At 36.1% G+C, this 12,388-nt stretch overlaps 1 protein-coding gene across 1 annotated transcript in view; it reads right to left on the bottom strand.

Annotated features, from left to right (window-relative positions):
- LOC106087722 (laminin subunit alpha) overlaps positions 1-3,693 on the bottom strand; it is a 30,588-nt gene extending 26,895 nt beyond the window's left edge. The window contains exons 1-2 of the mRNA XM_059361796.1: positions 3,244-3,693; positions 667-813 (exon numbers count right to left, since the gene is read on the bottom strand). Of these exons, the coding sequence (XP_059217779.1) occupies positions 667-813; positions 3,244-3,483 (387 nt within the window). The 5' untranslated portion in view covers positions 3,484-3,693. The remainder of the gene's footprint in view (positions 1-666; positions 814-3,243) is intronic.
- Between the last annotated feature and the right edge of the window lie 8,695 nt (positions 3,694-12,388).

The following is a 12,388-nucleotide window of genomic DNA, read 5'->3' as shown; positions in this document are numbered from 1 at the left end:
TGGGAAATACAAGAATTTATGCGTTCCTTTATTTAAGTTTCTCCCCACATGCAAGAGTAATAAACATAAAATTTAAAATTTTATGGCAAAGAGGTTTTCAACAGGAGTCCATCAACTTCATGCAGACAACAAACAGTTCATGACAAACTACAACAAATGCACAGCAAACATTTTTGTGGTGGTTTAGAAGGTAAATCAACTACTTTCTATATTCACGAGGCAAATGTTAAACTCCCATAAAATCCATATTGCGTGGTACAACGAGCCAAAGGCAATATGAATGCCAAACTCCATCAATAGTCAAATTTGTTCAATATGAGATCAACATAGGTACCCTCATCCTAGGTTCGCCATGTGGTGACATAATTTTCTACTTTATTCAACATTTCCAAAAATATCTAATGTGAAAGATTGTCGGTGTTATTTTACTCTGTGTATTAGGCTTTATTGCATGAATTTTCCTCAAACAGGTTGCATACTCTTCATCCAAGGTATGCTGTTTTTTTTTTTTTTAATTTCCGACAAAAGAAACAAAATACACGGTGGAGAAACAACACCTTTTCGTTGACAAGAATTTCACTGTTTCTCCTCGCAAGGTTTAAATTTTCTTTTTTGTTGTATTGTATTTTTCGTTTTCTTCGAACTTGTTTACGAAGAAGTGCTTACCTGGCCAAAATCGATGGTTAAGTTGACTTCATTAAATTTCATGCCACGAGACAGTGGAGGACTTTGCCACCATTGTTCGGTGCCGTCAATGGCATGTTCAGGCGAATGATTCTTTTCGGGTATGGTGGGATCACAGTAATCACAGACCTAAAATGGAGGATAAAAATACAAAGTAAACAAATGTTAGAATATGAATAAAAGACCCATAGGAACGAGCTAAAAAAAGAACCAAATAAGGGTGCTGGAGTAGACCAACACATGTGCTTCGTGTGTTTTATTTCTAAATAATTTTTTGAATTTTAATTTTCTATGTAAAAACATGGCGATGATGATGGCCACGAAGCAATCGTCCGTCTATAATGGAATTGTGGAGCCACCCAAACTCACATGCCTCAATACTAAATTACAATTATGTGTGGATATACAGTTAGTGACAAATTAAAAATCAAAATTGTACATTCGATTTGCTGCTACGTTCGAGTACTCGTCCGAATTTTGCGGTGAAAATCAAATTAAAAACTAAAATAATTTTAATTATAACAATGATTTCATCGAATCACCATCGAACGAAAACAGCAAGCGTTGTATTGTCCCAAATAACTAATAGTGAATAATATTGATTTTTATACCCTACACCACCACCGTGGTACTGGATATTATAGATTTTTGCTTTGTTTGCAACGCTAAAAAGGGGATATAGCTCCCATATATATCTTTCATCCGATGTGCCCTTTTAAAGCTGTAGAAGTCACAATTTAGGTCTGATCTTTACAAAATTTTTCATGGGATGTTTTATTCAACGTCCTCATATGTGCGCAAAATTTCATAAAAATCGGTTCATATTTAGATATAGCTCCCATATATATCTTTCATCCGATATGGTCTTTTAAGGCTGTAGAAGGCACAATTTTGGTCCGATCTTTACCAACTGTGGCAAGAAGTGCCTTTTTTGACGTCCTAGTATGTGTGCAAAATTTCATCAGAATCGGATCAGATTTATATATAGCTCCCATATATATCTTTCATCCGATATGCACTTTTAAAGCTGTAGTAGCCACAATTTGATCCCATCCTTACAAAATTTTGCAGGAGAGGTTTTATTTGACGTTGCACTACATGCAAAAAATGTCATCAAAATCGAAACAGATTAAGATAAAACTCCCTTTTATACCTTTTATGCGTTTCGACTTTTAAGGCTGTAGAAACCACAATTTGTCGTACCATCATAAGAAAATCATAGAAGGTTTTATTCGATATTTCAATAGGTATGCAAAACTTGGAGTCTGACTTAATTTGGATATAAGTGCTATATATTAAGAGTATTACGTAGACTCGGTGGTGTAGGGTATTATATAGTCGGCCCCGCCCGACTTTTGCCTTTCCTTACTGGTAACAATTAAAATTTTTGAAAAAAAACCATTCCAAATTATACTACCATTTAAGACAACAAATATTTTATATAAACACACATCTGTCAGAAAATGGACAAATCTTTAATTTTGCATAAATCATGAACTTTTTCAGTGTGGAGACAACATTTCGGTTGTAACATGTTCTTGATTGGGTATTTAATCCAGAGCGCGTCAATTAAAGTCAGGAAGCCCGTGCGACTTGAGTTCCAGTTTAGCTATTTTGGGACCAATTGGAAGGTAGCTGCTGTTGAAGATAGTTCAACAATTATTTAAATGATATAATGAAAATACTTTACTAGCTGAATTGTATTGAATTAATTTTAAATTTTTGACGGCACTTGAATTTCTACATGCAATTTCAGAAAGAGAACAACACTTTATCCATTTCCCGCAATTTAATGAAAACTTTCATTCAAATGGATAAAAGGGCCCATCCTATTCAAATTCTACATCATTCAGAAAGTATTGTATATTCAAATCTACAGAAAGTAATTTTATATGAATTCCTAATGCTACGCTCGAAATGATGAAATGGCCTTTTAACAACAATTTTTTCCTGTCTCTCTATATTTAGACACAATCTTTGTAGCCTTTCAACATATGCTAACTAAACTAGATTTTAGTTCAGCAAGAAACAGTTTTCATCGTCAAGGTGTAAAATCTATAGGCCTTGTAAAATGGCCGATTTGTTTGGCACTAACTGTTAAAAAAAATCAGTGCTATATTTGTGTATGCTGCGAGTGAGAATATTTCCAGTAGGCCACAATTTTGTTTCAGTTTTAGGAGACACATCTAAAATCTATCTAAATGTCATATCGTCATACACACACACACACACACACACACACACACACACACACACAATAGCAGTTAAAAAAATAAATAAAAAACAAAAATGAAGCTAAAATTAACTCAAATATTTGTTGTTAGCAGACGAATGGAAAAGCAAATCTTTAAAGATAATATCATTGACACTGTGCAACAGATTGAATGTTTCCCCCAAGGAAATTGCTGCCATTCAAATAATAGCAAAGCGAAGCAATTCAGTTATTCTCTAGATTCACTTTGTTTCACAGTGTAACTAACTACACACACACATACACATACAAGTTAGCACCCATAGCTGATATCTCGCAGTAGGTCGTATTGCAATAGATGTTCTTACCTGACCCTGTATAACCGAATAATCAAAGGGATCGTTTTCTGTATTGGCACCGACCAGCTTGCAATACAACTCGGGCCCATCGGTGTCACTACCGCATGTTGCTGTAGCATAGATTTTTCGTCCGGTAGCCAAATTAAAATATGGCGGCGTTAGTTCAGCATTAGATGGAACTGTTATCTCCAACACCAGCACAACTCCCGCCAGCCACACAAGCAAGGGGGCTATGCGGCTAGACCCCATTATCTGTGAGTGGATTGAGAACTATTTTAGTTTTTTTTTTTTTAAAAAAACACTTAATCCTTGAAGAGTCCTTTCGAAATGTCCTTATTCTTATATATTTAAATTAATTAATTTCTTTTATCCTTTTTTTTTTGTTTTTCACTTTTTATTGCACTTTCACTTTTCGCTTGTATTTCTTTTTAGGAGACCATCGCAACCGCACTGGATGGCTCTTCGCGAGCAACTGACTATTGAAATGTAAAATAAATTTCCTTAATGCCTTTAGTTGTGCGTCTGGGTCAATTCTTATCGCAACAAGAAAAATTCATTCATTCCACAGACCGCGAGCGATTCAGTTGCTGCTCAGTTTGGCTAGAGTACGAGAGTATTCCTTCTCACTAGTATCTCTTGGAATTGCATTTCAAGATCATGATCGTGTGTTCGCTCTCACTGTCTATCTCTCGCAAGCAATCTTTAACCAACTCTGCTCAAAAGTAAACAAACGCCCCAAATCAAAACAAAAGGGAAAGAAGTAAAAAGAAACACAGAAAGCCGGCCGGAATTATTTCAAATGTTTGTGGTTAATCCAAGCAATATGATATCCAATAGAATAAAACACAATAAGGCATTGAAATATCAACGAAGAACACCCAAGAAGAGCCAAAGTTGACCGACCATACGTCCCCTTCCCTTTTAGCTTCAAACAATACACTTGAAAAAATTACGTATCAATTTATAAATCGACAAAGCGGTTATCACAATCGGAATCTGAGTCTTTTTAGGCAAACAAAGGATAAAAGAAAAGAATTGATTTAATATTGGAGCTATATCAAGTTATGGTCCGATGCGGACCATAATTGAACTGAATGTTGGAGACCATAGTAGTAGTAGAAGTCATTGTGTAATATTTCAGTTCATTCGGATAAGAATTGCGACCTTTAGGGGCTCAAGAAGCAAAATTGGGAAATTGGTTTATATGGGAGCTGTATCAAGCTATAGACCGATTCAGACCATATTTCATATGTATGTTGAAGGCCGTTGTACAAAATTTCAGCCCAATTGTATAATAACTGCGCCCTCCAGCGGTTAAAAATCAAGATCCAAGATCCATTTATATGGCACCTATACCAGGTCATAGACCGATTTGTATGATACTTAGCACAGTTGTTGAAAGTGATACACCACGTTCAAAATTACATCCAAATCGGATAAGAATTGCGCGCGCTTAAAGCTGAAGAAGTCAAGACCGCAGATCGTTTTATATGGCAGCTATATCAGGTTATGAACCGATTTGAATCATACTTAGCACAGTTGTTGAAAGTGATGCCAAAACAGCACGTTCAAATTTATATCCAAATCGGATAATAATTGCGCCCTCTAAAAGCTGAAGTAGTCAAGACCCCCGATCGCTTTATATGGCAGCTTTATCAAAACATGTACCGATTTGAACCATACTTAGCGCAGTTGTTGGAAGTGATACCAAAACACCAGGTGCAAAATTTCAGTCAAATTGGACCAGAATTGGGCCCTCTTGAGGTTCAAGAAGTCAGGACCCAAGATCGGTTTATATGGCAGCTATATCAAACCCATTTACAATCCCAACTGGCTTACACTAATAAAAAGTATTTGTGCAAAATTTCAAGCGGCTAGCTTTACTTCTTTGAAAGTAAGCGTGCTTTCGACAGACAGACGGACATGGCTAGTTCAACTTAAAATGACATGACGATCCAGAATATACATACTTTATGGGGTCTCAGACGCATATTTCGAGGTGTTGCAAACAGAATGGCGAAATTAGTATACCCCCATCCTATGGTGGAGGGAATACAAATATTTCATCGAAAAAGGCTCAATATAGTAGAATGCTTAGTAAGACAAAGTGCTAATTTAGTAAGGCAAATTTACATCGTTTCTCAAAGATGATAATGAATCAAACATACTAAATGTTGCAAGATAATGAGTTACTTCCAAATGTACTGGATCACCAAAAATAATGACTCCGACTCATACTAGCTGAACCGGGCCCGCTCCGCTGCGCCTTCTTTTACTTTATATGGAACAAAATTATCCTTTGAATATTTATTTTCGAGAATTTAAGAGCTTTTAGTGAAATAATATGTGAAACATAATATATGTACATCGCATATGATCTTTACTGGTCAATGAATTCGCTCGCAGGGTTTAGGGTCATTAACGTTTGGGTATTAGATATACTCTATTATTAAAAGTCTTTATTTCAGCTCGATATTGTCATGATGTCCGATTTAGGGGTGTTTCCGGGGGTGAGGTAGTCCCTTAGACTCTTGGCCCAGAAAAAAATATCAGCATCGTGCTCTTCTCTCAAACTCCATATTGCCATTGGTTTAAGGGGAGTTTATGGGATGAGGCGTCCTCAAACATTTGGCCCCAAAATTTTTACTCTTTGGGGGGTGTTTTGGGAAAGGGGTGATGCCCCAAATACATGGTCCCACATTTGGATATCAGATTCGCATTATGCTCGCAAATACCTCTTATTTGAGTCCCATATTGCCAAGGTCGGTCCGATTTAGGGGTTGAAAAAAATTTACGACCATAGCAATATAGGGCTCAAATGAAAGGTCTTTGGGAGTAAAGCACGAATCTGATATCAATATTCGGGAAAAGTGGTCAGTAAGTATTTGCTGACCATTGCAATATGAGGCTCAAATAAAAGGGTTTTTAGAGTGGATCATGATTCGGATATATATTTTCAAGGCCAACTCATTGAGTGGCCGCCAATCCCACAAAACACCCCCCAAGCTCGTCATGTTTGCCGACTATGGAAATATGGGAGTCAAATTAAAGGTATTTGAGAGTAGACCACATATCTGATATCAATATTAGGGACCAACTGTCTATGAGACGTCCCACTACCATAACAACCCTTAAATAGGACGTATTTGCTCACCAAGATATTTAGGTCTTAAAGAGAGTGGAACTAAATATTTATAGTTTTTCGGCCCAAACCGGACATATTTGCTGACTTTTGCAATAAGGACTTCAAATGAGATTATAAAACGAATTTGATATCCAATTTTGAGGCCAATGGCAATATGGGGTTCAAATAAATGATATATAGATATATTAGAATAGGGCACGTTGCTGATATATTTTCCGGGCTTAGTGTTTGGGGGACCACCCCAATCCCCAAAACACCCCTAATCCGGGCATATTTACCGACCATGTCGATGTGGAGCTTAAATGAAAGGTTTTAGATGGTAGAGCAAGAATTGCTACCCACCTTCGGGACCAATTTTTTGGGGGTCTATCCATTTCCCAAAATACACCATAAAGAGCATTTTTTACTGACCATCGCAAAATAGGGCTCAAATAAATAAAAAGGTATTTGGGAGTGGAATACGAATTCGATATCCAAATGTAGGACGATGTATTTAGGTCATCACCCCTTCCCCAAAACACCACCCAAAGGCTAAAAATTTTTCGACCATGCGGCTCAAATAAAAGGTATTTGAGATTAGAAAACGAATTTGATAACCTATTTTGGGGCCATGTGTTTGGGGGACGCGTCATCGTGTAAACTCCCCTATACCAATGACAATATGGGGTTTAAATAAATGGTATTTGAGAGAAGAGCACGATGCTGATATTTTTTCAGGGCCAAGTGTCTGGGGGAACACCTCACACCCGAAGACACCCCTAAATGAGAGAAAACATAAGAATATCGGGCTGAAATAAAGTATTTTAAGAATGGAGTACACCTTACATCCAAAATTAAATTCGTAGACCAATAAAGATCATATGGGATTCAAATAAAGATTACTTATATTGTTAAACTGTTAGTCAAACGATATACTTCGATATATCTTTAATTGTCGAAAATAAATATTCCAAGGAAACTTTTGTTCCATATTAAGTAAAAGAAGGCGCAGCGGAGCGGGCCCGGAATGCCCAATGGAAGCATTTGATGTAGAGGTAAGATAAGGCAATTCTAATGTTCAAAACCAAAATACAATAACTACATAATTTTGTTCTTTTTAGATATAATCAAGACCGGCAAAAGGAGCTGCACCGTCGTTTGCGTGTATACCTTCATGTAGACTCAATGAATTTGTTGCGACAACATTTGCCCGACCGCCTCATCTCTCGCAGAGGCGATCTCCAATGGGGGTCTCCATTTACCCGATGTTCTTTTTTTAGACTACGTGCAAAAATATTGGTATTCTCAAATAAAAATTAACCTTTCAAATAAGTAAGTTACTCTGGCCGTTGTGTATACTATGTTTTTCTATTTATCATAACTGAAAATCATAATTAACGTACAAAAAAACTTAACACTAACGACTAAAGCTCTAATTCATGACAGTTGTTTGTAGACATTGCGTTTGTATACATTTCATGACAAGCTTTTTAAAAAACCAAAAATTTGAGACACGAACCAAATCCGCAAAATTTATCTGAGATGATTTTTTTCTTTTGGGTTTTATCTCCCAGCCAAAAGAGAACATGATACTTTTAAACAGCAAATCGAAGGTGAATACCATTTGAATGGGCGCACTTAGATATTACGTTAAACCATGTCTGCAGTGTACCAGCAAGCCATAGAAGAATTAAAGCAAACGCAAAAATCTACAAAGTTAAGTTTATTGCTACTATAAAACCAATTATTACTTCATACTATCCCAGTAGGACGCGTCGTCAAGACGTCTTTAAAGAAGGGTGCATGACCCAGCCGACAGCCCATACAAATCGTTGGTGACATTTTCAAATAGTTGTCGCGAAAATCACGCATGACATTTTTAGCGACATTGTAAACGAACATGTCATCAATGAATATATAGATGACAGTTTCCCTTATATATTCGTTAACGACAATATTGCAACATTTCTGCAAGTTTGTCTTCGATGATAAACAAGAGGAAAGGTTCCACAAAATTTATATTGACAAATTCATTTATTACTAGAATTATATATATACACAAAAAATAATTATATGTAATGTTGGTTCTCCTTTTTTCTTGGAAGTTTGCTAATGGCTTTTACGGTTTCTAATAAAGAAATGTTAACATTTATGAGCATTTGCATACGCGCAAGATAAGTATACTTACTAACAATTTCTTTTAAAATATTTTTAATTTTTTTGTTTAATAATTCGTTTTGACTTTTTAAAATAATGTATCATAAGTTTTGGTCTCGGCAGACATTGATACTCAAATGACTTGGTCATGTTCCCTCACATTCTTCTTTGTTTGTTATTTGGTACAGTTAGATTTCTTTTTCATTAATGTACAAAACAAAATCTTTGGTAAGATGGCGCTTTATACGTCACGGTTTGCTAAGATATCCTCTACAGCGTAAATTTTTTATGTGAAAGAGAGAACGAAAAAAAACTTTTGGGGACACGATCAGTGAATTTGTCGACAATAAATTTTTAAAACAGATAATATGGAATACATGACAGCAAAAATGCCATATCGGTGACAAAATTCAAATTATCTTAAAGAAGTCTTTGAAGACAATGTCATGATAGACGTTTGGACTGCTGGGATCATTCAACAGTTCACAACACATACCCGTGCATACAAATGTTTACGGATGGAAAAATACAAACATAATTGTAAATGTTTTTTGTTTTTCTTCTTTTTAAAGTCAGCACATGCAACATTGAATTTGCGGCGCAGCAGCAGCTGAATAGAGGTTTCTAGCTTACATTGTACCAAAGTGTTGTAATTAAAAATCTTTTTTTTGTGCCGACCGATATGAATGGGTGAATTCATGATCAATACTACGGTCTTGTGGTCCAAAAGTTTTCCACTATTCAAAAACAAAATGTTGACCATTGTCTCTATGTAGCAAATCCAAAGACGAGCATTTTTTGCTTCAATTTGTGATTCATCTAGTTCTACTGTTTAACTTAGCCATTACAAAACTTACACTTATAATGGTATATTTTTGGAAAATATTTTTTATTATTAGATGATATATTTATTACAAAAACAAGTAAGAGCGTGGCCGGGCCGAATCTTATATACCCTCTAATATGGATCGCATCTGTCGAATTCTTTACGCAGTATCTCTTTTGATACAAACAAAGAATAATGAATAAGGACGGAGGAGGAGGAGGAGGGGGAGGAGCTATATCAAGTTATAGTCCGATTCACGGCTCAAGAAGCAAAATCGGGAGATCGGTTTATATGGGAGCTGTATTGAGCTATATATCGATTCAGACCATATTGCACACGTATGTTGAAGACCATGGAAGAAACCGTTTTACAAAACTTCAGCCAAATCGGATTATAATTGCTCTCTCTAGAGGCTCAAGCAGTCAAGATCCCAGATCGGTTTATATGCCAGCTATATCAGGTTATGTACCGATTTGCGCCATACTTATCACATGTTTTTTTTTTTTTTGGAAGTCATATCAAAACACCTCATGCAAAATATCAACCAATTCGGGTGAGAATTGCGCCCTCCAGCGGCTCAAGATGTCGAGATCCAAGATCCATATAAGATCACCTACACCGGTTTATATGACACCTATAGCGGTTGTTATGACACCTATACCAGATTTTGGACCGGTTTGAACCATACTTCGCACAAATGTTGCAAAATTACAGCCAAGATCGGTTTATATGGCAGCTATATCAGTATATGAACCGATTTGAACCATACAGATGTTGGAAGTGATATCAAAACACTACGTGCAAAATTTCAGTCAAATCGGACAAAAATTGCGCCCTATAGAGGCTCAAGAAGTCAAGACCAAAGATCGGTTTATATGGCAAATGAAATGAATGGAGCCAAAGATGGAGAACTTAAAACAAAGATGACTAAATGTCCCAAAAAAAACCTTTTCCTCAAAAAAGGTTTGTTTGCTAGATAATAAAAATTTTCAGACAGTAGTTCATTGGGTCCTTACACAGAAAAAATATAGACCTGAAATTAACGGATTAAACATGGTATTTGACTTATAGAACCCTTCATTAATGCCTTTAATCATTTTTAACAAAGAAATTCGATTTTTTTTAATCGCGGCAAGTGATTGGTAAATCAGGCATGTGTTGAACATATTTTTAATTGTACTTATAACTAATATTTATGTTATGTTATTTAATAGTGTACAATGTGTAAATCCATGTCTGCATTGCTCAAGATTACATTGTGTTCTCTCTCACACATTGTAATGCAAAAAGAAGAGCGTATGAGTCAAATTTATACCTAGCTTCTGGCAAATACATACACATTAGAGTGGCCATACTTCCATTTTTTCCTCTTGATCCCAGGAAGTAAAATACGAAATATTATGGCGATCGGCTAACGATTGCCCGCGCCAAGATGACGTCCCAAGGTGGGGGTAGTACTTTTTAAGGAATCCAGTGGATTATTTTAGGTCCTAGCATGAAATTGGTTATCTAAGTACATACTTACGAGTATTTAAAATTTATTACAAAAACACAAAATTTATCCTGTACCACTACTGTGGCTGTCATAAAATGTCTAGTTCGACTCTGAAATTCCTCTGTCTTTCCTTTTCTTATAATTAGGGTGGAGATCGCATTTGTTATCCAATCATTGCGAAATTGTTCACACATCTCTTTATTAGCCCACAGACAAATTTTGGTAAAAATCGGTTTCGATTTAAATATAGCTCCCATATATGAGACATGCTCTGGGAAAAAACCATTAAAAAATGCTAATTTTGTTTGCCAATTATACATGTTTTAGTACACGTAAAAACTAAAAGAAAGGACATGCGTTTTGGCTCGTGTAATGCAGGATTGCAATACTGTCAGGACCCAAAATTTTTAACAAATTAATTCTAGAACCGCTATAACTTTAAAATGAATAAATCGATTTAAAACCACGCATAGATGTTTTTTTTATGAATTATCCCAATTCGAAAACTATGTATTACAAAATTTATTTCTCTTTTTTTATGATATAGTTTTAAATTTTTTTTTCCAAATATTTAACCCTTATGACCCTTTTTCCAAACAGCTCAACTTTCTCAATGATCATCCGATTTTGATAACCTCGTCATTTTTTTTATCAATTCTCACGAAATTTTGCATGAGGCATTCTCTTATGACTCCCGCCACTATTGGTGAATTTTATAGAAATCGGTTCAGATTTTGATAGAGCTCCCACATAATTGTGTCGCTCGATTTTCACTTTTAGAGCCTTTGTCAACTAAATTTACTATGTAAATCTCAACCGATTTCTATTAAATTCACGAGTAATGTTAGGAGTCATAAAAGAATGCTTCGTTAACAAATGACCAATTTATATTTTCCAGCCGAACCGGGCCCTCTCCGCTGAGCCTTCTTTAACTCTCTAATATCTTTTTAGGTTGGGGACACTTCGCCCTGAATGTTGATATCGAATTCATGCCATTGTAGCCCCTGGCGCTGAAAGCGTTCGAATCCTGGCGAGAACATCGGACAAAGCGGTGGTTATTCCCTCTTAAAGTTGGCGACATTTGCGAGGTACAATGCCATGCATGGTCATTTAAAAAAATTTTCCCAAAGAAGTGTCGCACTGCGGGACGCCGTTCGGACTCGGCTATAAAAAAAAGTTTAAACAAACACTTATCGATGTGTGAAAAGTTTGCCAATGCTCGCCAATGCTCGGTTCCTGGTGTTTTTAAAAATTAGAGTAATGACAAGTGCTTTTTAGGGGAAAGATGGCACCCATTTTGCAATGACCGGTAAATTTGAACCGTTTGGAGGGTGTTTTGGGGCTGGGCGGCCACCAGCACTTTGCACGGAAAATAGATATCGAATTCGTTCTTTATTCCCAACGGAAATGAAGTTCAGTTTAGGGGGTGCTTTAGGACGTACCTCAAAAAACTTGATCCACTTGACGTAACTTTAGGAGGAAAAGTGTCACCTAGACTTGAATGCAAATTTTAATGTCATATTCGTAATCTACTCCTTAATACCTTTCATTT

Source organism: Stomoxys calcitrans, chromosome 1 (genome assembly GCF_963082655.1).
Source record: "Stomoxys calcitrans chromosome 1, idStoCalc2.1, whole genome shotgun sequence".
Lineage (NCBI taxonomy): Eukaryota > Metazoa > Arthropoda > Insecta > Diptera > Muscidae > Stomoxys > Stomoxys calcitrans.
This window is presented reverse-complemented; position numbering and strand designations above follow the sequence as displayed.